This window comes from Pelmatolapia mariae, linkage group LG23, assembly GCF_036321145.2.
Source record: "Pelmatolapia mariae isolate MD_Pm_ZW linkage group LG23, Pm_UMD_F_2, whole genome shotgun sequence".
NCBI lineage: Eukaryota > Metazoa > Chordata > Actinopteri > Cichliformes > Cichlidae > Pelmatolapia > Pelmatolapia mariae.
In genome coordinates, this window is record NC_086246.1 from 45,133,258 (window position 1) to 45,160,783 (window position 27,526).

Here is a 27,526-nt window from a genome sequence, read left to right on the forward strand (position 1 = left end):
TTCAGTTAAAAGCTCTTCCTCCGCCTCATGTTAGGCAGCTCACTCCAGTGCTCCCGCACGCAGATGACTGAGGTAGGCTTTGAAGATAATTTTGTGAAAGGAAATTTCTTTTAAGTGATTCATAAGAAGTAAGAAATCTGTCATTTTTCTTCTTTTTTTTTCCTAAAAAAACAACCTGTTTTTCTTCTCTTCTCTTTTCTTTGATTTTACAGCTGCTGAATGGGTTCTTCAGGATCCAGAAAAATGAGCTGAGATGACTCTCTCCTCAGTCATTTCGAGATGTACTATTGTACTTCTTACTTTTTCTATCAATTGTGAGTGTTACAGGTTCCAGCTATTTAAAAACACACCGCCATTACTCTGTTTCTGCTTACTGAGATCCCTTATCACAGTTTGGTAGCTCTTGTGGTTTTGAATTGTAACCCTTGCTTCGGCTCTTACCACAACTCCAACCCAAGTGTTTCAGTAATTAAATTAGCAGGTACATAGTCATGGAAAACACTTTTACTTTGTCTGCTCTTGGCATTCCTTCTTGCACAAAGAGGATTTTTTTGGATCTCCCACTCACACATTACAGCCAATGAAAGTAATGATCCACTTGGTATTTATAGTAAATGTGTTTGCTATACAGAAGGTATTTATTGGCATGGTCTAAAATTCACTTTCTCGACTAATGCTGTGGGGAAAACTTCATGCATTTGTCTTTTTCGGACAGACTTCCCTCTTCTCCCTGTTGGCTGCCAACGAGCGATCACTACTGGGTACCTGATTGCAGAGCCAGCTCCACTCTTTCTCATGGGCTCAAATCTGACGGTGTACTGCCACACCAATAAATGTGATTCGAGGTGGGAATCAGAACAATGCTACACAGTATTCTGCCACGCATGAAAATCTCCCTGCTGTGTTTGTAGCTATCAGCTTTATTGGCTCATATTTGATATCAGAAAATTAGTTTTTAGACTTCTTGTCCCTCTCCACCAGTTAGGAAATGATAATTAAACGTTTTCTTTTTTACATGCAGTTTCAAGATATACATGATGCTAAATCGCAGCCCTGTGGATAAATGGGAGAGAATCAACTGCACTACAGTGAAATTCCATCTGCCCAGCATATGGAAACCACTGTCTACAGCGGTCTGCAGTAATCAGATGCATGGGGTTGTCAATGGACTGGATCTACGAGCTGGCCGTATGTACAGCAGCTGCAAAAGAAAATTTGTGTGCAAATGCAAAAATAGAAAGAGAGAGTAAAACACAAATTTACAACACTGCCTATAAAAGTGGCATAATGGTAAGAAAATGCAGTGGGGTTGTAGGTAAACTTGGTTTGCAACAAGCTAAATAAATCACAATTGTTGTTTTTTGTTTTTTACTGCTGTCTGTTACAGCTGATGTTGAGCAGAACTTGGAGGCTGGGTTATTGGAACATTAATTTTTCCTGTAGAAGCTAACCAAACAGTACAAAATAAAAAATAAAAATGCAAAGTGAAAGGTAAACCCATGGGTACCTTGTAGGAATGGGAGCAGACGTGCTCAAACTTTAGTTACTAAAATTAATTTTTAAGGAGAAAGTATAAAATTATTGAAAATATGCATTCGCTAATATTTTACACTGTGAAATTTGTTTTTAGAAGTGACACAGAAAGCAAATGACTAGTTTTCATTTTCCAGCAAATGTAAAAACTAAGGTCTGTTTTGTTGTTTCAATTGTGCGCTTTTAAAGTGCCTCCAGATAAACCTGACACTATAACATGTGAAACAGCAAGGAGCTCATCCTTAATAAACTGCTCGTGGACGAGAGGGCAGGAAACATACCTCCCTACCCTCTACAACATTTCTGTAAACAGGTATGGTGTTATGATTTTGTTTTGTATTTTCTTGTTTATCCAAATCTCAGGGTTTGATTTTTTTTAATGTTTTATTTTTAGGGAAAATGGGAGTCAGATACGTCTATTTCAAATCCAGGATGCTGACAAAATCACCATACCACGAAGAATGTTAGATGAAAACACTACATACCTGATCATTATCACTGCTTCCAACCACTTGGGAACATCACAGTCCGATCCAGTCGTCCTACGTGTGAAGGACATAGGTAAAAATGTGCTTCTGCAATACTTACACAAATCTTGAATTTGAATACTTGAATACTATTGAATGTTTTTTTTTTCACTTGTTAATTTCATTGTCTTTCTTTTTTTTTATTAGAGTCATATGGTTTCTCGAGAAATGTGTCATCACCTGATGTATCATTTTTAGAAAGTTTTTTTTTTTTATGGTCACAGTTTGACTAATTTGACCTTCTTATCAGCAAACTGTTTTTCTGTTTGTGTAATACTTCTTTGAAGAGAAATTTGCCTACGCCCTCGGAGGAGCTCTGTCACTATTTCAGTAAACTTTAATTGCCCAGAATTTCTGTGCCATTACAGAATATGTAGCTGTTTCTGTCTCCATCATTTGTGTGCACTATATTTGGTTTCCTTTGTCTTGCAGTGATGCCCGAGTCACCTATTATTATGCAGATAAAGTTTCAGAGCGATTCCGTAGCAGCCACATTGCAATGGAAAAGCAATGAATCCTCTGTGCATCTCAGACCTCATGTCAAGCTGCGCACAAACAACACTTCATGGGTAAAGTTTTATTAATACTCCTCCAACAACACTGTGGGGGGGTTTTTACAGCAAAAGCCTTTATCTGGCAGCATGAAGTTGATCTAATCTCTTAATGTTTTTAGGAAATGAGAGCGGGCGTGGAACTCGGTAAGAATCTGATACGGGTAGATAATCTAACACATCTGACTGAGTATGAGTTCCAGATGAAAATATGCAACACGGCGCCTGAGCTGACACGTATCAACGCAAGTAGTATTACCGCCAGAAAAGCATTGCTTTGCAGCAAATGGAGCCCATCTGTGAGGAAGAAAAGCCCTGGAAAAGGCAAGCTCACTGTTCTTGCTTATCATAAGACAGATGCAATGTAAATGTGATGATATAAGAATTTGTTGTTTCTAATTCATAGCCCACAACTTATGGTCTACCCTCCCCTCAGGTCCATCCCAGAAGTTGCAAGTTTGGAGGAAGGTGGAGAGGCAGGGGACAGACGGCCAGAGGAACGTGACTGTTTTGTGGAAGGTAATAAGTTATGGCCACTCATTAGCCCTGGCTTTTGTTGTTATGCTGCCAATTATGAATCCCAAACATCCATCAAATACAAGAAATGTTTTTTATAATGCATCAGTTTGGTTATAACACAGAAAGCCTTCACTGCTGATTGGTTAAAGGGAATAATTTATCACTTTGTAAATTGCAACCATTTGATTTTCTGCTGAGATCTTTTTGTTGTGCATTTTACATGAAAGAAAAAACTTTCACTTGACAGCAACTTCCTGCACAATACCTGACCACAGAATAATCTAACACAAAACCTGTCTTCTGGCAGCAGTAATTTCAGTTTATACGGTAAAATGAAAGTGGTGTCAGACCTCTAATTTAACTTTTGGATAATAAGCAAGTAACTGTATTTCAGACTGGCAAACTATATTACTATATTACTAAAAATGAGTAATATAGGAGTGCAGGCAGAATTTCAATTTCATTTCAGTTCTAATTTTTTATCCATCACAGCAAAGTGCAAAGAAATATAACAGCCTCTTGGCTAATGCTAAACAAGGGACAATTGCAAACAGGAAATGCCATCCTCTGATTAGAGGTTTTACAGACAGCAGCTAAATTATTTTACATAATGCGCAACCCTAAAGAGCTTAATCTGCAAATGACAAATGTAAATATTAAGTGATGACTGGATTTCTTTTCCAGCCTCTACCACGAGAGGATTTCAGTGGCAAGGTGATTGAGTATGACATCTTTCTGGATAATGGACAGAAGTTTAAAACCTGTGCTGCTGAGTGCATCCAGTGTGCAGTTCAGCTACCAGCAGAGGTTAGCAGCCTGAGCATCAGTGCGGTCACCACATATGGGAAGTCACCACCAGCTGATGTAATTCTCAGACAATCAGGTATAACAATACTGCACACAAAAGATTAAAACAAAAGTACAGTTAAGTTATGGAGAAAATGAACACTAAATGTCTTCACTGTTCAGGTGTCCCTGGATCTCTTCTGATCAAATTTAGCCCTACTGCTGATGGCAGTGCTGTGTTTGTTTCCTGGTCGTGGACAACAGGAAACTACCCATCGACACAGGAGGGAGAACTGCGGTATTACGTGATAGAAAGGACAAATGTATCTGGAGAAGGGCTGTGGTGGCAAAAGTTGGCCAAAGATCTAAACAGCACATCAATCACAGGTAGACTCACCACTGAGCCACTAGGGAATCTGGCTGTCCACATACGAACAGCAAAATATTGCATCACATAAATACAAATTTAAATCTATGAAATTTGTATTTGGGAAAACACCAGGGCTTTAAATGAGAGAAAACAGTGGCCTCTTGTGGCCATTTGTTGTATTACACCAGCACAAGTACACAATGCAGATGATGGTCTTTATATACCTTAGGTCTGTGTTTGTGAACTAATCTTGATATTTTCAAAATAAATAATATATTTTAATATAATGTATTTTTTTCTGGCTTTGCTTCAGGTTTGACTCCAGGTGTGAGGTATAACATCTCTCTGTATGCTGTGACCACCAGAGGTGTCAGTGCTCCATCATCCATACTGCTCTACTCCAAAGAACAGAGTAACACTTCTTCAGATTTTTTTTAAGAGAAGTTTATTTCTACATTTTTGAAGATTTTTTAAGCATGTGATAGATTTTGTGAATCTATACCTGGGCTTCAGGAAACACTTACCGTACCCAACACGTAGTCTTTACATCACTGTGTGTTTCAGAGCCACTTTCTGGTCCAAGCCTCTCTGTGCTGGCCCACAAGGCCAGACACATCCAGATCCAGTGGGAGGAGCTGCCCGTATACCAGCAGAAGGGTTTCATCACAAAGTACAACATCTATTGCAAAACACAGGGATCCAAAGACAAAGAATTAAATAGTGAGCATCAAACTGTATATGCCAATTAATGGGATGGGCATTTTTTCACAATCAGCTGTTCGACGAAAAAACATCATATTAACTGATAAATTGAGAAACAGAAACAGACATTTATTGTAAGTGAAAATTGGTAGGTTGTCTATAAACATTATCGGGTGGCAGAAGAAATCTCAGAGTCACCTTATTTATTATTTTAAGGCAGGTCCAAAATAAGTACCTTGCATCCTTTGGTGTGACAGAAAACGTTTAGTTATATGAGCAGGGTGTTGCTTTAAAGAAAAAGTCTTTTTTTTTTGTAACACATGTTTTTCAGCTGCTTTTTCAGATCAGTATAAACACATGTTGATTTTCACTGAAGGTTTAGAGGAACCACAACTTTGCGCTGTGTTTCCTGTTCTTCTACATCACGAGCCCTGCCTTTTATGGGGCACATGTAGGCATACGTTTTGTGTCTGTATTCCACCTAGGTCAGACAAAGTCCTCCTGTGGGCGCACACGTGTGGGAAATTTATGTATGCAATAGTAAATTTATGTAAGCATAAATTGTGTCTCAGCAGCAGACTTGTGTTGCAAAATGGAAAGTGTGCAACCAGGATTCCATCGATACTCCCCTCCCACAAAGATGCAGTGCATCAGCAGGGTTTTTCACCTCTCGCTTCCAGTAATGTCGTGAATTTGAAACGCTAAACTGCTGCATGTGGATTATGTAGCTATTATGTTAAAGTACTTTTTCAAAAAAGCTAAAAGGAGGGGACAGCATCACTGTCTAACACAACAAGAGAGCCGGTGGCTCTACTGACATTAGAAATGTTACAAACCTTTTTGGTAGTTTTCTCTAAAGTCCTACGCATTTTGTATCTATCTTAGATCACCTTGGTGATTGATTGTGTATGCTGAGATCTCACCTAAGAAAAAACAGTTGTTTGTCGTCATTTTCACAGAGTCTTCAGAGTTTTCTAGAACTGGCTTTGACCACAAACAGGAAGCCATGTGGCTATGTGCACAAATGCATCCGTAAACACAGTTACAAACCAGCCTGCTTTGTGCACTATTTTTGGAATGTCAGCTTTAAAGCACCTGAGAGCGCACATTCTGCTCTCTCAAATGTGCTACGTGCAGATACTAAATATCAGTGTTCTTTGAGGTATTTTAGATAATTACTTCAGTGATCTACTTTTGTCTTATGCCATTTTGCTCTATTACTCATATGCTGTGCCAAAATATAACCTGCAATCAGATCATGCTAAAATCTTTTATTGGTAGTTAATCCTCTTACACTGCACTAAAAGTTGCAGCTTACAAGAGAAAGTCATGTGGAAACTGGTGAGATCTTTGCACTCAGAGACAGTCATGATCTGACTCAATGTTCACTATCTCTGTTTGGTAGAAACATTTTAACTGCAAATGATCTGCACAAACACATCAATACATGAGTGGAAAAATACTGGTTAGAAAAAGTTTGATGGGATTGTGGCTTTAACAGAGGAAAAAGGATCAGATTGACATTTGGCCAATGAAGTCCTTTTTAACAAGTGAAAGAGTCTCTTTGTTACAGATTTATCTTGTTTTTTCTTCATTTTCTGTTTTGCAGTAATGTGCAAAAGTCTTGAGCCAACACTCATTTCTCTCTATTTTTCTTGGAAAAATGAGAAATAGGTGCAGTGGCTTATTAAAGCATGTTCAAGCATACATGGAAATGCAGTATAGAAGGCAAAAATTTTGTATAATTGGTATGACTGCCTTTATTCTTCAGCACAGCCTGAACTCTGTTAGAGAACTTTATGGCAAGTAGTCTTCGGGTGCAGTTCTTGAAGCGTTTTGAAGGGCATTTAAAGCTCTTCTTTGAGTGTTTTCTGCCTTTTGTTCTGTTCTCTATCAAGATGATCCCGCACTGCTTCAGCAACGTTAAAGTTGGGGTTATGGGAAGGCCAAATCATGACTGATAGTGCTGTTGTTTGTAAAAAAAAAAAAAAACTAAAAAAAAAAAAAAGCTGCTGTATATATTCAATCTCCAGCTGGGCAAATTAAGATAGCTACAGGCCTACCAGTCAACTATGGACTAATGATGTGGTTATTACTATTTATTTTTATGTGCAATCAACACTTATGGGGACGTCATCAGTTTAGTACACAAGGTCTGGCTAGACCACTAATCAAAACTGGTGTTTCAACAGAACTGAAAGTGCTAGAGTGGCAAATTCCCCATCAGTGATTGAACCTGGAAATAAATGTTTTCTCATAAGAAGTGTATTTTTTCCCAAAAACCAGGAAATTATTTTCACCAGTATCCATTGTTACAAGTGTACAGTCAGCAATCCACAGACACCTGCTTCCCAGAAAGCTTTGGTGCATCACAACCATTTTTAACCTCACTAGTTCAGCAGAGCCAAGCAGGTTTCAAGCAGCACATAGGCCACACATCCTATGATCATGCTTGTTGACAGTAGGCTGGAGGACGCTGACTAAAACCCCCAAGTGATATGTTATCTTTACAAGAGAACGAGGCCAAAGAAGTAGTGAAGAAACAGAGGGATGGTCCATCTCATGCAAAAGAAGACATGTTGATGTTCAAATAGCAGCATTATGCCAGTCTTCTTCTTTGGCTGCATATTTTAAAGGTTACCTTAAAAATATTGTGCTTGCTTAAAAAAGAAATATCTCTCATTTGCTTCTCTACACAGCGACTGTGTCTGCACCTGGTCGAAGGCAGGAGTGGTTGAACTGTCCTGAAGGAACTGTGGTTCTGCAAATGACTGCATCCAACTCAGCAGGAGAAGGACCGCGAGGGGGCCAGATCTACTCTGAGCCTGCAGCTCCTCCAGGTCAATATTCTATTGCCACAAATACTAAAAGATATTTAGGCTTTTAACTCTGCTTTTGTATTTTGAGGACATCTAACATCAAAATAAGATTGACAACTTGTCTGCTAAAAGAAAAAGTGTTGTCTTTCTTTTCTTGTCTCCTGTAGTTGGCCTGGTGGTTGTGTGCGTTTCCATCATTACCATCTTCATTGCGATCATAGCCAATCTGATGTGCTGGAGATGCGTGAGGGAAAGGTATTAATCATTTATGCTCGAAATGAACAATTAAGCTCGAAACAACTGTTGTCCGACAGACACAAAACAAAACCTAACAGCCAAAGTATTTCTAAGGATACCACATCAGGACCTTAAGTTTTGTTTTACTAGTAACAGCGATGGATGCCATTGTGGTCGGCTTTATTAAAATGCCACACCGCAACATGAACAGATGAACAAGAAGCCACAGATTTAACACGAAGAGAAACTTAAACCAACACGTGTAGCCTACTAAATGTGGTCAAAGCACCCTTTCCCAATCTGGTGGTTTTAACTGCGGAGAGACTGATTTTGATTTGCAGTAGTAGACAGCTGTAGTAATACACGCATGCATCAGTTATATTGTCTAGTACCTCAGAGGCGCAATAAGGAGGTTTTGTTGTAGCGTTTTAATCAAAAACTGAAAATCTAACTGTTTTCTGTCTTAGGATCAAACAGAAATGTGTATCCTGGGGACCTGCCTGGCTAGTTGAAAACTTGCCAAAACCTGGACACAGTAATGCCATCAGACTATTGGAGGTAAATAAAGCAAGCATGTCCACTGAGATGACATTCATGCTCATCAACCATACACTGTACCTAAAAGATGAATATAGCCACTATAACATGACATTTTGGTTTGCGAAGTCTGCATTTTAAAGCATCACGATACGCTTTAAAATATAACATTTCCAAAGTAGAATTACTGTGGCGATCACTTTAGTCTCTTTGTGTCATTTTTTGTCTTTGCTTTGTGCTTTTGGCTTAGCTAAATGCTAAGAGAAAGATCATAGAAAGATCATATCTTCATTAGGATAGGGATTTGTATTAGTGTGTAGGGCTGTAGTAGGTAACAATCCCAACACTGATCACAACAAAGAGGGGAAATACCTCCCACACACACAAACATTTCACACAGCGTGCAGTCAATTTGCATGAATGCATTTGATAGGCTGTTAGCATTTGTGGTGACTCTCAAAGTGAAGCCAATGAGAATCAACAAGTGATCAAATCGATAACTGATATCGATAATGGAATTAGAATCTCCACATTTTTCATTGTTCCCATTCCTAGTTCCAAGTAACGTAGCACTGAAGTGTAATAGTGTTAACTCACTTCTGAGGCCAGCCTTAGCGGATGCTCCCAAGTCCAGGAACTGCAGTTGTTGGCCCTTGGCACGTATTGGCTTCATTTTTCAGCCAAGGAGACTACATCTTACTGTCAGCATAATGACCAAAAGAGAAACCACTAGCAAATGAAACAACTCCACCAGTGCAGGCAAAACAAAGAAATCAGTTTGCCAGTTTTGAGCTACACTAAAAATAGCCTACTATTAGTTTCTAGACATTGCTAGCCTGAACTATTGTAGGAAGTCAATGCTACTTCCTGCTTTCATTCTGAGAGATTTAGATACTTTGTCTTGATGACACACATAACTCTGAAACAATTGCATTCTATTTATCTCTCTAGATCTAAGTATGGATTTGATTTGTTTGTTTTGTGGTCCACAGCACGACGGAGTCGAACCATCATTCTCGTGCACCCACAGTGACCCTCCACTGTCCCCCATCACTGTCATCTCCCAGGAGGAGAGGGATGAAATCTACCCCAACATCCATGTTGAAGAGTCCCAGATTGGATCAGGACCACTCACAGTGAAAACACCTTTCCTGATGTCAGATACTGAGAAAATGCTTGTTGACAGAAGGCTCGAGCATGTTGGCTACAAACCCCAGATTGGTATGATGACTTCAGAAGAAGAGGAGGTGAATGAAGTGGAGGAGAAGCAGATGGACACTCCAATAAATGGGGAGGATGGCAGTTGTTCAAGTGTGTTTGAAGGATTACTGAGTGGCTTGTTGTTGAGTGTGGATGTGAATTCTTCTTATTCATCTCGGGAACGTACTCATGGCTTTTTCAATGATCGTCTGAGGCCTAAACCTCCTGAACCAAGCACAATATCTAGAGGCTTTCAGTTCTTACAAGAACATAGAGGGACTGTGGATGAAGTAGAAACAGACTCTCCATCTCTGGACTTGCCACAGGATGAGATTATGACTCCTGATGCAGCAGACCCCAGCTTGTCTCAATGTACTGGTGAGATAATACTGTTTGGCGGTTACTTCCCTCAGATTGCTGCTGTCAGCAGTGATAAACTGTAGCATGGACGATGGAGACGACACAAAGAAAAAAAGATAAACCTGCACTACAAAGAAAGCATTATCAAACCACCTTATCGCTTGAAATGATGATTTCAGTAACTTTGTGCGATCAGAATGAAAATCTGTCTGAAATTGTTGTCAAAAACAACTTCATGAAATAAATTTAAAGCAAAAAAAAACTTTATCAAGTTTGCTGAATGTCAAACATCAGAGTGACCTGATGGCAGAGTGGTTATGGCCACATGAGGCCAAAATGTCTCCTGAATATATAAATAGATATTACACCACCCCTCCAAAAATGCTAACAGTGGTGCACACTCATACATAAATAACTTTCTTCCGTGCAATTTGAACTCATGGGATCATCGGTTTGTTCCAGGACTAATGCATGGAGACGTGTTATCCCAGGAGTCGATTTAAAATCACTACTCTGAAAGGAAGCCAGAGTACCTGGAGAGAAAACGCACACTCAGAAAGGCCCCAGCCTGGATTTGAAACCAAACCCTTCTTGCTATTTAAACAATGGTGCTAGCCACTGTACCACTGCGCTGTTTGTAAATAGCATCACAAAAATATAATTTTAGTATTTAGTGATTCACATGGGTTATTTTTTTTAATCAGCAATATCTAATTTGTTAAGAAAATTATTTATGTTTCCAATAGAATTAAACCAGGTAACTTTACAAAAAATAGCATCTCCTCTATTTCCACCATCCATATATTTATCTTTTAGTGATGTTGCCATATCTTTTAGTCTTTACATTTATCTGGTAGATTGTTGTTAACTAAAACACATTGAAGGTGTAGACAAGATGTTTCCCACTTACTTAAAGAATGAGTTAAAAACTCACCCACTCACTGGAAGGTCTGTCACTATAGAGACATTCATGGTTTCTCTGGATTGAACTGTAATATTTTGTTGATCCTCCGATAAGCATCATGAATTTCATGTTCTTGTGCCTGCCATAACATCTGTGAGGTGGAGATGGTTGAGGATTTGCAGGCTGACATTAGCATTTAGCATTAGCATTCAAACACTGTTTGTAAGTAAAGCGTCACAGAGATGCTAGTGTAGCTCGTTTTTATTATTAAGCTTGTTAAAGAATACCCAAAGAAACTGTAATCTGGGTCCAGATTTTAGACTTTAGACTGATAGACTAGTGTTTCACAAGCATATGTGAAGCTTTGCTTACTGCAGTCTGTCGCCTGATCTTTTAGCTAACAGTGCTTTTAGCTAACAGTGCTCATTAACCTCATGATTTATTGATGTACAGAATTCAGTTTGAGGTATTTAGCAGCTAGACCCCGACAGTCCATCACAGCAGAAAAGAATCCCAGCCGTGATAGGGATTAGGGCAGGACCACTCAGGAGTCTAGACAATGGTGGTGGAGATGAAGATGGACAAAGTTGCACAAAGGTGGCTGCAAGGAAGAATGAGAGATGCGCATTTTAAAGTATGTAGAGTGAAGGAATAAGCTTCATTCGCAATATCAGTTCTCTATTGCATCACAAAGAGTCAAGAGGAAGAAAAAAACTTCCTATGAGCAAGCTTTTAGTAATTTCTTGCTCATACATTGACCTGATTAATTACATGGTCATCCACTATCAACAGTATGTGACAATCACAAAAAAGAGCCTGGAAACCAAACTGTGCTTGCTAAAGAGCTACAGATGAAACCACATCCAATTAATCAAGCAAAAACAAAGTAATGTTATCAACTTTGCCTTTATCCAGAAAAATCCAAATGTTTGTATCAGGTCAAACTCACACATTAGGGCGCGACCCCTGCATGTTTCTAAATGCTGGCACCACACTTGGTGAATAGAAAAGCAATGAGTGTGAAATTATTCCAAAACACACCCAGGCTAAACCTTTGGGGCTTTCCCTCTGCAGTCGGTGGCTCACTGTCGGGTTTTGTGAACCTTCATTTCTACTCATACATGCACCACCTGCAGTTCAATACCGTTTTTATCACTTCCTGAGAGCCGTCTCACTTCCTTAAAAGATCGTCAACATTTCACGACAGTCTCTCCTTTACTGACATACTACATTTTTAGGAAGTCTCCAGGTTAGAGATATCTCGTTATTCTTGCTAATTTAACCACTACGGGCATATCCATTCATCTTGAGTCTTGTATTGTATTTCCGAAGAATGCGATGCCACATTGGAAAGTCCCCCATTGCACCACATGGAGATGTAACAGAGGGACTGAAAGACTTTGGGCTGCATGGAAAATCTGATAATGTAACTCATTCTGAGAGCTTGTTGTGCTTTTGCAGGTCCTTCTTTTCAGGAGGTTCCCAAGCATCATCTAAACAGCAGCTCGAAGAGATCCCCCCCATAAGATAATAATCAGTCTTTGCACCTTTTATCGCATAATAAAGTTTGGCTGAATCATTTATGCAATCATTGTCACGTGTTGTCTATCCGTCTGAATATGCTAAACACCACAAAATGCCCCACCCAAAAAAATGTATATTTTTTTAATGAGTACTTTTGGTAATAACTGCAATAAAATAAAAATCGTGATTGAATGATTCGCTAAATCTTGGATGCATGTATTAGTAAAATAGACAAGTAGGCAGTGCTGATGTGCAGCCTGGGTGCGCACAGAAGCCTCTGTGGTTATCTGGCTTCAGTGATAATTTCTAAAGTAAAGGTAGACCAGTTTCAGGAGTTAGTTACCTCACATCAGGGGCGGCAGCCAGCCAACACGGAGTCTCCGCTCTCACGTTACCACCGCAGTGTGGACGCGCTATCTCTAAATGAAGATGTTTAGGATCCGACGGCTAGAGCTACGAACAGCTTAGACGGTAACTAAAAGTTAAATTTGATGTTGAGATGTGATATTTGGCTGACTTTCAGGATCGTTTCTCCTGTTTTTAAACTACTACTGACTATATACTGTCCTCTGCTGCACTTGAACCATGCGTGTCATTACACTGACACTGGTACATGCCTCAAAATGTATACATTTTATAAGTTACGACCTTATTGGATGTATGAAGGGAACTTTTCTAATCAATAATGTTATTTTGATTCCTCCCACCTCTACAGTCACTGCATCGAAAGCATAAGAGATCGCAGGCATTTATTTTACTTCTCCTTTTTAAGGCGAAGCAGCTCCCGTGGCAATGGAAGAGACACTTAGGCTGCTGTAAAGTTGCTGATGACTCGTGGCAACAATGTTGCAGTTATGGTCGGTCTTCGTCGCCGTTGCCGTGCTGGCCGTGCAGCTTTGCATTGGTAAGCTTAGATAAATGTGTGGATTCATTTTTCTATCATATCCTGTTTTTTTTTCTCTTTATATATGTTGGTGATAAAAGTTCGATATCAGCAACACGATCAGTGGGTTTGTTTGGTGTGTGTTTTTTTTAAAGAAGTCTTAAAGGTAGTGATCTAGAATCTTTCCCATCGTCTGTCGTTTGTGAACCTTCTGGTTACGTGATAGTTTACAGATGATAACTAATGTGATAACTGATATCCTGAAGAATATGCCTTGAAGAAGAACGTGTGCATGTGGACAGTGTTTTTGTGTGCAAATGTGAAGATTCACATTTGCGTGTTTGCTTAAAATTATAGTTAAATCAAATTTTCACATAATCCAGATTAGCAGTTAATGTTTGGCTGTTTCTGCAGGTTCCTATGAGCCAAATTTGGCCTTGACTAAAGACATTGACTCAGACTGGTCCATCTTACATGGGCCAAGTGTCAGGCATAGCCCCGATTAACCCCAAATGTATCTGCCATCTGGGATATAACTTTTTTCACATATATATAATATGATCATGTTATTACAGTCTGTAAGTTGTTCTTTCTGTTTTTAGGTGACAAATCCTGCGTCATCAGATCCAGTACTCAATCTGTAGTGCAGCTAGGCTCCAATTTTGAGGTGTTCTGCATCTTTAACCTGAAGTGTACGGGTTCCATGTACAGTGGCCAAGGTCCCACAAAGCAGAAACACGAAGCACTGAATTCTACAATCATAAATTTTAAGGTGGTGAACATAACAGAGAACAGGACATACAGCTGTCACTGTGAGAACCGTAAAGATCTGGACCCCTGTGGACTTGACATCTCAGCTGGATGTGAGTATTCAGTGAGCATGAAAGTCCCCTCTACTGAGACTTTAAGCCCGGGTTCATGGATTTAAGGCTCTCTATTTCTAATTAGAAAAAGCCAACAGATTGATGTTGAATAGACTGAAAAGTCCTGAGCGATGCTCTGCAGGGCAGGACTTGTCTTTCAGCTTGAGACCTTTTTATTTTAGGGTATGTTTAGCACTTCTAAGTTACAAAAGCTATCAAAAGGTCATTTGGTTCTGCTTTTTTGTCTTTACATAATGTACACTCTGGTTGCATGTTAAGGAGTGAGCACAGCTAAGTGTCAAAGTTAGCTATGATAAGTTGCTTATTTAGTCTATATAGGATTTGCTAACTCAAGTGTGAAAATAAACTATTTTTGGTTGTTGTTGCAGTTTCTGACACATGCAGCTTGACATAAAAAGACAAATTACTACTTTTAGTATTGTTTATGCTTTAGCTCTCCGCTCAGTACTCAGTTGAGTATTTTCTCTGTCTTCTTTGATCTCCAGACCTACCAGATCGCCCTAAAAACATTTCATGCATCTACAAAATCGTAAAGAATGAAAGTGGAGTTGTGGTCTGCATTTGGAACAGAGGACGGGACACTAATCTTCGAAACAGTTCAGCGCTTTGGTGAGTCACCACCATACTGCTATAAAAACAAATATTCTGCTTGTCAATTTTGCCTTTAAAACACATCAATAACAGTTTATTCTGTCAACTGAAACTTTCAGGGTGAAGGGGGTCTCTGGAAATCACTCAGATGGATCAACGCCATACAAAGTCTCCGATAAGGGAACCGAGTTGCTGTCGGTGAATTTCACTGTCTCCAGATCAGTCGAGCTTATCTCATTGTGGGTTCAAACCGAAAATCCACTGGGTTCTGCACAATCGTCCATCGTTAACTACACACTCAGTAAAATTGGTAAGACTCACATAAGGTACCATCAACTGGAGACCAATGACTCCAGAGATGAAACTTCTGAAAAAAAAGAAAAAAAAAGCAAGAAAAGATTTTCAGGTTGACTGAAGGGTATGAGAACGTAATGATGCTGTGGGTAGAATTTCACGCCAACTCTGCAGTGGAAACTGTTCTATACTTCAATCTTGAAGTTTATGGTTACTGATGATCACACATCCTCTTTTCCAAATCCTGCCAATAATAATCCAGAGGAATCCCAGAAAGATGATTCTGCTCACCCCGATGTTACGTTTTTAGCTCGGGAAACGTTTCGTCACTCATTCAAAGTGACTTCTCAGTCCTCTTCAAAGTCACTTGGATGAGGGATGAAACACCTTTCCCACTGAAAACGCAACATCCAGATGGATTTCCTTACACGCTGGATTGAGCATGCATCAAGACAATACATATATGGCAAATATTAGGAACCTGTTTTGTTTTAGTGCTGTACAAAATGTTTGTTTTTGTCATTTATGTGACCGCTTTGCGTTGATCCGAACAGTGATGCCGCCGACTCCCATTCTCGGCAAGCCAGAGTGCTACTCCCGGAAGTGCATCATGAAAGTGGAGCAGTCTGTAAGGACTCAGCACCTGGAGATCCAGTACAGGACAGAAAAGCAGACATGGACAACTTATCAGGACTCAGTAAGACATTTTAACTCTTCAGAGTTTGAGAATTTAGGGACTTTCAGTGAGAAAAGTAGAAGTCAGAGATATCACAGGATGTTACCTAAACCTTTGAAGATATACAGTTAGACCAAATAGGTCTGTTACTGATTCAGACCGAGAGGCATATATGAGTAGCAGGACTGATATGAGCATAAGTGAATTGACAATGATGCTCAAGTCGTAAAAACAAGCTGGAATTTGTCCTTTTATGTTCTCTCAGGTGTCCTTACAATGGGTTAATTTATGGATCACTTTCACATGCAAAACTCGTATCTATATGGCAATCTGAGGTTATATAACTGAAAAATATGTATTTATTATTAACTTACAGGTTGTGCAGATGAATTCCTCCCACTGGTCCATCTCTTCTCTGGAGCCCTATAGGTTGTACCATTTCAGAGCCAGATCTAAATTCAGCACCGGCCTGTGGAGTGAGTGGAGCACAAACATTTGCGCATGGACTCAAGAGGAACGTAAGTACTCATGTGTTAACCTGCAGCTCCGGAAGGCTGTTTTAAGGTCTGCCTTTGTGTATTATAAAGCACTTCCTGACACTACACATTCTGTCTAGAGACAGATAATAAGGTACACATACAGTATATCTGTGGAGCTTTATCTGTGCAGGCCATCAGATAATACAATGGTGCTTCCTCTCGGTTTCTGAGGCACTTATCTGCTCACCACTGGCTGAGCCACTGAAATGGGTCTTACTGTGCTGAGAACAAAAGCAGCTACTTCCAATACGATGTATGCAAGTTTTCTTAAATTGCTAATGTAATAAATATCTTCAGGAAATATTTATTGAGTGTAATTATACACAAGTTCAATAGTGAGGCACAGGGAAGAAAGGTGAGGCTGTGAAGAAGACAGTGATGCTTTATGGGAAATATCGCTGCATATTTTTAATACTGATGGTGTGAAGATATGCAGGCCTCTGTACATATATGTAAAACTATGAATGTACAGCAGTGACAGATCATCATTTTCCATTAACGTCAAAGTGTGACAGAAAGGTGAAGCAACGTTTGTGTGAAGAGTGTCTTGCGCTCCTTCTTCGAGCGTGTGTGCATCAAACACGCTAATTGCAGTTTGTCTTTCTTCCTCATTTTTCTGGACAACCACGTGCTCTCTGGACCTCTGAAGAAAGCTATTTTGACTCCACACATTAAATGACCACAGATGATAAATATCATGACCTCAAAGGCACAACAAAAATCAGCTTAGAGAGAAACATGACCCAGTATGTTGCCTTTTCTTGTGAAAGTGGATCATTTCATGGGTGTTTTCATTTTTGCACTAGGCGCTGTGATATCCTTTTTTGTGGTTGGTATCAAACTGTTTTGGGGAAAATATAAACACTCTGAATTGAAACAACTGAAACTGGCATTTAAAATGTTGCAAGTGGCCGACCCTGAAATCTCATTTTAACAACAGCACTTGAACTCATCAACAGGAAAACATTGCTAGAGGCTAATGCAGGGGTGGGCAATCTCAGTCCACGAGGGCCGTTGTCCCTGCAGGTTTTAGATCTCACCTTGGGTCAACACACCTGAATCACATGATTAGTTCGTTACCAGGCCTCTGGAGAACTTCAGGACATGTTGAGGAGCTAATTTAGCCATTTAAATCAGCTGTGTTGGTTCGAGGACACATCTAAAACCTGCAGGGACACCGGCCCTCGTGGACTGAGATTGCCCACCCCTGGGCTAATGTGACTGCAGTGAGTGTTATCATTAATACTTAAATTTTCCTTCTTTTGAGAAATTACTGGAAGTGAAAGAAAGTAATAACTGGCAGTGCACTTTGGAATAGGGTTGAAGCCAGCATACATGCGTCTTCTAGGAGGCAATGTACAAAGCACTCCTTCTAACCTCATTTACATTTTTTTTTACCACATCTTCCTACATTTGTACACAAATGACAGGGTGAAGTGACCTTTTCTTCCTCACTGGGTTACAACATCTCATGTACGGTCACACACTGCTGCCAGAGTTACTGTAGAGGAAACCACCCTCCCCTGTGTAAGACTTTAGCAAGTTTGGTTTAGACAGAACTTTCAGAAAGCATCACAGAGTTTGTGAATAAAGCCTCTTAAAATTAATTTTAATAATGAATAACCATAGTTTGCACCAACAGACCTTTTAACCACACTGTTTGTGCATTATTTTCTTTTTTTAATTAGATAAGGACTTTGATTCAAATAACATGGGGTTTCTTGGAATTGCTACTCATTACTGTCAGAGTTAAGATGAAAGGAAAGTTTAACAGAGCTGCACAATGGATGTCTGTCACTTTTTAAAATATTTCAAAGCATTTCATCACTGATAAGGAACCATCACACCATTGATGCAGATGCACTCATTTACTGAAATGAAAGCCCACCCAGTTCACTGTCTTCTCTTGCATGAATTGAGTTAATATGCCCTGGTGACTTACTGCAGTTTGTTTTTATTTTAGCCCCTGCCAAAGAGCTGGATGTGTGGCTTGCATCTGATTTTAAACACATGAAAGTTTACTGGAAGGTAAGTCTTTTTTTTTAATCTTATGAAAGAAAACTAATACAGTTTTCACTGTTTATCATCCTTAACATGGTTGCTGCAGAGGTGAATTACATGAAATTGCACTGCACTTGACACACAGCACATAGCGCTGCTGTGTGTGCTTGAGTCTGAGGGTTTGAGGTCTACATGTATTCCCCTCTCCCCGTTCTGTGTGTCTGTGTGGGCATGTGGCATTGTAACCATAGTAACACTTTCTGATCTTTGTGCTTTACTACGTTCTGCAGACTAAATGTCAACAACTGACCACCTCTGAGGTGTGACATTCACACTCACACAATCACCACTCTGGACCATGCACACACACACACACACACACACACGCACGCACACACATGCATACACACACACACACACACACACACACACACACACACGCACACACACACACACACAAGCACACACCTAGAAACTTTCAATGTCACATAAAGACACTGAGAGACAAGTGAAACCTGTCAGCAGATACCACAGTTTCAGTTTACAAGAAAGAGAGGAGCTGAACAGAAATGATGTGTCTTACATACTCATCTTGCTGTGATGTTGATTTTGAGCGGCATCTAAATCCCTGGCTTGTGTAATCATTTCCTTTGTCTGGTCTGCATCCTCCAGTCATCAAAAAAATTGATGTGATGCTTAACTTTTTTATTTCTTTGATTTCAGGAGGCGAACGTTTCCGTCTCTAGAGGGAAGATCCTAGGCTATGAACTCAGCATTTCTAGCTCTAGTGTCATCACCAACGTCAGTGCCAATGAAAGGAGTTATCTAGTTGAACTTTGTGCCAGCTGTGATGTGACAGTGAGGGCTCGCAACTCCAAAGGGCTGTCCCCTCCTGCCAGAGTAACAACCCGTCGTACTGAAGGTAAAAAAACAAAGACATTTGACATATGATTCAGCATCTCTTTTTCCATTGTCTGTTCTGCAACCAGAGCTTCTTTGCTGAAACACTGATATGTCTTTGTTTGTAGTTATCTGGTTCACCAAAAACATATTTGGAATATGCTTCACAAGGACAGATCTGGTCTAAAATTAGACCAAATTCGACTAAAGCAAAATCCCCCCTGCAGTTTGAGTGAATGGCACTGATGGTCTCGTTACAGTGCATTCAGGCCACAGTGTCCTCACCTCGCCACTGAGAAAGCTGCTCACGAACAGCTGGAGGAATGTAATAAAGAGTCTGTAATGTTGACCTAGCATTCAAACTCTCCAGATCCCAATCTTACTGAGCACCCATACAATATACCTAAACAAGTCCGGCCCAAGCAGTAAGCCTAGAGTGTCCAGGTGTCTGTGGCTGTAAAGCTTTTTATTCCTCCTCCCTTGTCTCACACAATAAAACAAAGTCCCAAATTTTCGTTGCCTTTAGTTTTCAAAGCTCAGCATGGACACAGATACTTCTCTAAAGTCTGGCTTTAACTTAGCGGCTCTTTAAGACAGTAAAGAAAAGGTGTGACTTGGTGGGTGGGACCACAAGAAAATTAAATCCAGCTACACCAAAGACAACTTGTGACTTGGGGGAAGTGCGTAGAAGGTGACTCTCACGGCATTAGTTCCTTTTTCCCAGGAATTAATTTTCAGTTTCGCATAGGGAAGATATGACACAGTGTATGTTTTCTGGGTCAGATCTGTGTTGATGGCATGCTCGATCTGCTTGTATTAGGCCAGGTGGTTTTAATGTTGTGCATTATCAGTGTACACCAACATATTGAGGCCCTCCACAAAACAGGGGCAGTTATTTATGTAATAATTCAGGTTGCAGTTTACTATTTGTTGCAAAAATAAAACAATTCCTAACTGCCTAATGAAAAACTTTTCCCAGATAGTAATTCAGCCTTGTTTCTTTGTCAGGAGAGTTACAAAAAACCACAGTCTGGTTCCCTTTCTTTTAATTTTAAGTCTTCTCATTAAAATGTTACAAATGTATTAGTAACACTGGTCTCTTCATTTGTGAATTACGTGACTACATGATTGCCTTGTTTTCACTTCAGCCAAATCCCCTAGCAACTTACAAGTAACAGCCAACAACTCCAATATCACCATCTCCTGGACAAAACCTGAAACTGCACCATCACCGACCGCATATGTAGTGGAGTGGTACCCAGATGGCAACAAGTTGGAGGAGCTCAGATGGGTCAGGCTGGGCGAGAACAAAAACCACGCTGTCATTTCAGGTAGGAAGTGAAAGATGAAGCAGGAGAAAAGCAAAGCCTCTAATAAGCAATTTGTCACTTTTTTAAAACACACATTTTGCCCATTTCTTTTTTCTCTTAAAGTGGTTCTGTCCTTCTTTCTGCAGATGTCCAGCCATTTGAGTGCTATGACGGAGCGGTGTATGTGCTCTATAATGAGAGTTCCATTAGTTGGAAATTTAAAGGTGTTGCCACTTTGGAGTCAGGTAAGACATACAAAACAGTCAATATTCCTTATTAAATATTAAATATTTTGTTAATGGTCATCATATTAAGCAGTGTTTTTGGTTGTGCTTGTGGTTTGCAGTTCCAGAAGCCGCCCCACGTGTCCAAGAGAAGGTTGAGGGAAGAAACAACGTGAACATTACCTGGAGTGAGCTTGACAGGAGTCAGCGCAGGGGTTGCATTACCAAGTATACTATCTATTTGGAGACCATGGGGAACCCTAAAATCTGTAAGGATGAGTTAAACTGCAGTTGTTTTATTTTACTGACATTTTCAGAAAAGGCCAAGGTGAAGAAAATGAGAATGCTAAATCGAAGGGACCACATTAATATTTTATTCAAAAGCTTGTTATTTCAGTATGGTTCCAGGCATTAAAGCATTTTTCTTGTGAAGCGATGTAACCAAATGAAACATAAGAGAAAAGATGATTTAAAAAGGATACAGATCATACAGAGGATTTATCAGCCATTAGTTTGTGAAGTTCAGCATTTCTTCTGTTGCCAGCATGCCGTTTGGAAACCGGACACAATGAGTGATGGGTGGGCCTCACAAAGAAACCACAGATAGCATGTGCATCTATAGAGTTGTGACTTATGAATCACAAGACAGCCACACCTTAAAGTGTAACATTTACCCAGTTTGTGCTACTTAAACGGGTCAGTGTAAGCATAGACAACCAGACCAACCTCACCCCGGCCGCCTCCTCCAGCTCTTCTGAAGAGGGATGCCAAGCTGTTCTCAAGCCAACTGAAATATATAATCTCTCCTGGGTCAACATCAGGGCCTCCTACAAGCTGGGAAGCCCCAAAACCTCACACCTGTGAAGCACCTTAGCCAGACTCCCAAACCACCCCAACTGGATCGTTTCAGTGTGGAGGAAAAGCAACTTTATGCTGAGTCCCTCTCAAATGACCGAGCTCTTCTATATACAGTCAGTGACTGAAACATATTTAACAGAAACTATGCACACTGACAAAATGTTCTGCCTCTGCTGTATGTGTTTATACATTTTCAGACTCTACACCAGCATCAGAGAGGATGTATATAATTAAAGACCTGCCTCCAGCAGAGTACAGACTGTGGATGAGTGTTTCAACAGCTGCAGGAGAAGGCCCTGCAGGTCGAAAGATCAAGTTCTTCATTGCACGTAAGCAGCCTCTTTTTTTACACTTAGTTTCTTTCAGGGAGGAGTTCATTCCCACTCTTGGGTTTGTAGAGTAAATATGAAACTACACTAGTGACATGGTAAAATAGGAGGTCTGCATGCCATGCAAGCTATTTCCAATGCAATCATTTTGCTAAGCTAAGCTAAGCTACCTGGTTGTTGAGTGTTGCCTTGAATTTAACAGGTCTGTAAGAAGTTCATGTCAGTTATCACACCTGTAGTACTGTGTTAATATTAAATAAATACAAAATAAAATATTAAATAACTTATTATCACTAAATTTATTTTATACAAGTAATTGTAAAGTTTCACATTAAAGCTTTGTTTTAAGTGAAACTGTTTAAAAACACACTGTATACTTAAAACTCAGACTGTTTGCTTTTTGGTTTTCAATCCAAGTGATCTTCGTTAAAATAGTCCCTGATACTGATGTATATATATATTTTTTTAAATGTACATATACAGTAATGAGGAAAATAAATTAGTCACAGCCTTCTATGCAGTCCTGTGAGAAAATAAGTCCAAACAATGACTTAGTATCTCATAACTATTATAAGCAGCAGTAAACCTATTTTCTGTATGACTCTTCTTTTTAAAGTTGCTTCAGTTCATTGAAACTTGGCATTTATTTATACTTAGCTTTCTTGAAGTACTTCCACCGCATCAGTTGGGTGGAGAACTGGACTGTGGGCCTTTGAAATACCTAATGCTTTTACTTTTCAGCCATTCTGTTGTAGATTTGCTGTCCTGTTGCAAGAACCTGCAAAGAGTTAAGCGTCGTAGATGTGCTGTAACAGAGGAAATAAAGGTGTATTCCGTGATCTTACATCTTTTTATTTTGTTGCCACTGTTGCAGATGACACCCAAGCGTTCCTCCTACCGGCATTTATTATCAGCCCTGTGATTGTGGTGTTTCTTGTGTGTTTGTGCCAGAACTCAACCGTAAAGCAAAGGTACATGTGCAACATAAACTCTATAACGCAGTTACACCTTATTATTTTGTTGCCATAAAAAGTTTTCTCCTTCTCCCTCAGGTCTTGTCAGCTTTTCCAGTGCTTAAAGCTAGATGTTGTGCCAGATCCTGCAAACAGCAAGTGGGCCAAAGAGTATACCCAAGACAAGGTAAACGTATAAAAGTTAAGAAGAATTCAGGTTGGACTGCATCTCTTATTGTTCGTCATTTGAGCACGTGTCTCTGTTCCAAACAGGGCAACATGAACCTGCCGCTCCCACCATGCAGCTCCAGTGAACCCAGGGAGGAAGAAAAGCTCATCCTGGTGAATGTGGAGGAGCTACCCAAGCAGAACAGTGAATCTAGAAAACCAATCTTGCGTATGTCTCCTTCAACCAGGCTGAGCTCTGAGACTGAGCCAGAGTCTGTCATTCCAACCACGTACATTAAGAGTTTGTCCCACGACTCAGACAGCTCCGATCACACGCACACATCTCTGGACACAACTGTTGATTATATTTCATCACACGAGCCTGGAAATTTGGACGAGGAAGATGATGAGGAGAAATGTGGAGAGTTTCTGGACATGCCTTTCATCTCCAATCACAACATCTTCATAGAGCCGCTGGTGTTTGGAGGGAAGCTGACTCTGGATGCAGTGAAAATTGACTGCAGTGACTTCTTTCAAAACGCTTAGTAAAACTGAAAGCAAATGAAACCTGTTTTTAGAGGAAGAATGCTGATAAGCCAACAGCCCAGAAACAAAGAACTGCATGAACTACCTCCATGCTCACTGAAACCAGAGAACTTTTGCTTAAGTCTGCGCTTCAGTTATGCAGTAACAATTTTAAACCTAAAGGGTATTCTTTTCATGTCATGCATTACAATTGTTTTCTCTTCAAAACGGCAATGGACACACTAATAGCTTGACTACAATTAACAGGACAGGCTTGCAAGAGATATTGTCATTTCTGATCTGGCTGAAGAAATTTCCAAAAGCCCAATCAGACTTGTCATAGAAGGAGAAGCAGAGGGATAACTTGGTTCCTGACGCAAAAATAGATTTCAGACATAATCTGCTTTTCTGTTTGTGCTTTTCCTACTATGACATGTAGACATGTCCTCTCTTTTGTAAAAGATCATCCCAAATGCATACTATGTTATAGCCTTGACTATCCCGTGCATATGCATTTATCCTACCTCAGTCTTAGCTCATCTACAAAAGGAGGAAGTTAAACTGGACCATTTAGAACTAACTGCAACTTTTTAACTTGAGACAAATCCAACAGCCCAGCAGTGTTGAGAGACAATAGCTAATATTAGCCTGACAACACAAAGCCAGTAAAACATGCTGATGTTTATAGAATATGATTACTACACTCAACAAACACTTCATTAGAATATCTGTATATCTGCTTGTTTGTGCAGTTATGGAAACAGCCAGTCAACTTGGTACAGCATACACTCCTGCAGATAAACATTCAGGAGTTTCAGAATGAGGAAAAGTATGATCTTTGAGACCAAGCATGATTCTCTGTTTCAGGTTTTCAGTTTACTCTAATACCAAAAAATCGTGGGAAAAGCTTTATCTTATCTCTGATAAGCCCTCTTTCCAGCTGCACTGAGCAGAAAACCATCTTAGACATGTCGGATTTCCGCATCAGGAATCAATTCTGTTAGCTGAAAACAGAAATCTGCAGTCAGCACAGGCTCACCAACACTGGTAAACACAGTCTGCCCTGACGATTATTCACATCTGCTGAGGCAACAGTTGTAGGATTCATGTTCCCAGCTTGCTTTGAGTCTAACACCTGACAACAGTTGTGTAGTGACTTTGGACCCTGCAGTCATCTCAGGACTTTATGGTGTGCATCTTTTTCTGGTCACAATTTTCTACTTTTAATGCTAAATTCAGCATGTCACAAAGCAGTTAAAGTTACCTTTAATTGTATAATTAACATGATAAATTTAGTGGCCTCCCCAGTCCCCAGATCTACATCCAGTAGAACACTACTGGCTCATTAAGAACAGGCAAGTAATAGCAAGAATATGTATCTGATTAATATAAAAATTATGTGATGCATTTCTATCAAAAGGGGCAGAAACAAAAAAGGGATACTTGTAACATCCACATTTATCAGTTCTATCTTAATTTAAATGACAATTACCGCTGAACACAAAGTACAGCTGAATCAGATACATTTTGCAAAGATGTAAAAGTGACAGATGCCATCAGCAATAAAGTCTTTAAAGCCGCAAACATGAACTTCATGACAGGGTGAAAGAAAGTCAAAGCGAATATATTTGGATGTGGACATATTTCATATATTCATTTATATTTTCTGTTGTTCCAGGGCTGGCATAGCAAAGAAAAAAAAAGAAAAATTTGATGAATGTACAGTGCTATTCTTTTATGTTTTTCAAAACAATCTTGTGTTTTGAGTGACCTCTTTGATGATTTTGCACCCTTTGACTATGACTGTCTTTATACGGGAATCGGCGTAGCTCATAAATATATACTTAATTTACTTCGATGTCAATACCAATAAATGAGTTCATCATTCAGACTTTGTATGTTTGTTTTTATTCTCTCCTGGATGTCGTATGGTCCACTGACTCCAGAGATTATAATTGTGGTGCCAGAATCGTACAAAGCAAACCTAGTTTAGTAACAAGAACACCCAGAGAGCACATCTCTGATGTTAATCATATATTTATCACAGTATGATGACATCAGCGGTTTTTCTAGATCATTTGTGCTGACGTCAGCATTGTTAATATCAAAATCTAGTTTAGTATATTAATCTTTTTATGTCATTAGGAAGTCATACAATGTTGGATTGAAAAAAATGTTTCAAAGAATTCAAATAAAGAGTTTATGTCCCCTAAAGACTAATTCAGTATATTGCTTTAAAGTTTGGAGATGGAATGGAAACTAAAAGCTTTTTCCTAATTCATGTGACCCTAAACGTTGATCTAGGACCTTGAAGCATTACATACAGAAATGGTGTATTTTACTATCTTTACCCATATGATTGGAGCAATATTTGGCTTCTAAAAGCTATAAAGGTTGAATAATGAAGGTCAAGGTCAAATGAAGCGTACAAGGTTGAAATCTCTGCTCAGATTCAGCCAAATGAATCTGTCAAAATAAAAAGAAGCCACGAGTTTCTCATGGTAAATAAAGTAATCAGTAATCATTGAGTCAGTAATCTAGTCTCATGATGCACTGAGGTTTTTTTTTTTCTTCCGTCAGGTGATGTTCTTTATACACCTCTCTGCATTTAATCACTGCTTATTATTCATCTCTGACTCTTTTCCATAGCGTGTCTTGGTCCAGTTTTCGTCCAGACCCCAAGCCGTCACAGCAGTTGGCTGCCCTTTCCTGAGCCTACTTCTGCTGGGTTTCTTCCTTTTAAAACAGAGTTTTTCTTTCTGTCACCAACGTGCTTGCTTATAAGGTGGGTTATATGAGTGTTGGGGTTTTCCGTGTTCTTTGCTGCTATATAAACAAAACTGAATTGAATCTCATCTTAAACCAAGCACTTTGCAACCTGTTCTAATGTAGCCTTCCTCTTATTTTGTATACATTTTTCTTGTTATCTATTCTTGCTGTCTTACTATTTATATTTTAAACCTGCACGGCTGATGTTGAGCACTCACAATTTTGTTGTACATGGACAATGACAGTAAAGGGCTTTTCCATTCTATTGTAGAGTACGCCTTTCACTTACTAAATGCAGAAGAACCCACACATAAGCAGTAACTGAAGCTGCTGGCAGAATCCCTAAAGGGAGGAATCCCAGCATTTAGTGAAGTCCATGGGTTCTATTCTTCTTATCCAAGTTTATTCTTTTATATATATATTTGATTTAAAGCAGTCTAATTTTGAGCCTCTGAAAAAGGGGTTATGTAAAAACATGCCTATTATTTATTAAAACAGTTAATGAAAGACTTTTGATAAATTCCTCGAGTTAAAGCTGAAAGTCTGCACATCATTAACATTTTCAAATATCTGAGTATTGTATTTGCAGCAAAAACACAAAAGCTGTCTTTCCCCAACAAACTGCATTCTTTAAAAGCAGTAGCAACAATTTCCCTTCAGGGACATTTAAAATATCTCTCTACAAACTCATTTCAAACATGGCCAGGGTTTTAAAAATGTTTCTGTATGTAATAGTAACTCCAGAGCCAAAAATACAGGATGCAAACTAATCTACATGTTTGGTTTCAGACTATAAGGACTTCTGGCTTCATCTCAGCAAATTAGCATCAAATATGATTATCCCAGACACCACGCTAGGTCTGAGCACAGGCAGCCAATTTGTTCACATCTTTTGTTTGCAAAAGCCAACCTTCATAACAAAACTGGCCTAAAGGAAGGAAGAAAGCTAAAACAGGTTGTTTCAGTAAACTGAGGGGCTACACTAAGGTCCAGCATAAGTCAATAAATGACTAGAATAATAATGCAACGCTAGCCTAGTAGGGCAAGGTGAAA

General features: G+C 39.5%; 2 protein-coding genes across 2 annotated transcripts; both read left to right on the top strand.

Annotated features, from left to right (window-relative positions):
• The first annotated feature begins 54 nt into the window (after positions 1-54).
• Positions 55-10,342, top strand: il23r (interleukin 23 receptor). The gene is made up of 17 exons (XM_063467164.1): positions 55-72; positions 213-314; positions 716-845; positions 1,022-1,188; positions 1,723-1,846; positions 1,928-2,094; positions 2,493-2,629; positions 2,734-2,935; positions 3,048-3,130; positions 3,815-4,013; positions 4,100-4,303; positions 4,600-4,698; positions 4,851-5,006; positions 7,688-7,828; positions 7,975-8,062; positions 8,512-8,602; positions 9,574-10,342. Exons 2-17 carry the CDS (start codon positions 254-256, stop codon positions 10,222-10,224), a joined length of 2,700 nt encoding a protein of 899 aa, XP_063323234.1. The 5' UTR covers positions 55-72; positions 213-253; the 3' UTR covers positions 10,225-10,342.
• A 2,639-nt stretch (positions 10,343-12,981) lies between these two features.
• il12rb2 (interleukin 12 receptor, beta 2a) lies at positions 12,982-25,653 on the top strand. The gene is made up of 16 exons (XM_063466912.1): positions 12,982-13,040; positions 13,342-13,473; positions 14,055-14,315; positions 14,822-14,945; positions 15,047-15,237; positions 15,776-15,918; positions 16,274-16,415; positions 18,400-18,464; positions 19,161-19,359; positions 20,486-20,668; positions 20,794-20,892; positions 20,994-21,140; positions 21,927-22,058; positions 22,933-23,029; positions 23,111-23,198; positions 23,285-25,653. Exons 2-16 carry the CDS (start codon positions 13,413-13,415, stop codon positions 23,723-23,725), a joined length of 2,373 nt encoding a protein of 790 aa, XP_063322982.1. The 5' UTR covers positions 12,982-13,040; positions 13,342-13,412; the 3' UTR covers positions 23,726-25,653.
• Positions 25,654-27,526: the final 1,873 nt, after the last annotated feature.

Coding starts and splice junctions, on each gene's coding strand:
- il23r (XM_063467164.1), top strand. CDS start 254: ATGACTCTCTCCTCAGTCATTTCGAGATGTACTATTGTACTTCTTACT. Junction 2,630..2,733: donor GCACAAACAACACTTCATGG/GTAAAGTTTTAT, acceptor TAATGTTTTTAG/GAAATGAGAGCGGGCGTGGA. Junction 5,007..7,687: donor CAAAGACAAAGAATTAAATA/GTGAGCATCAAA, acceptor TTCTCTACACAG/CGACTGTGTCTGCACCTGGT.
- il12rb2 (XM_063466912.1), top strand. CDS start 13,413: ATGTTGCAGTTATGGTCGGTCTTCGTCGCCGTTGCCGTGCTGGCCGTG. Junction 14,316..14,821: donor ACTTGACATCTCAGCTGGAT/GTGAGTATTCAG, acceptor TTTGATCTCCAG/ACCTACCAGATCGCCCTAAA. Junction 15,919..16,273: donor GGACAACTTATCAGGACTCA/GTAAGACATTTT, acceptor ATTAACTTACAG/GTTGTGCAGATGAATTCCTC.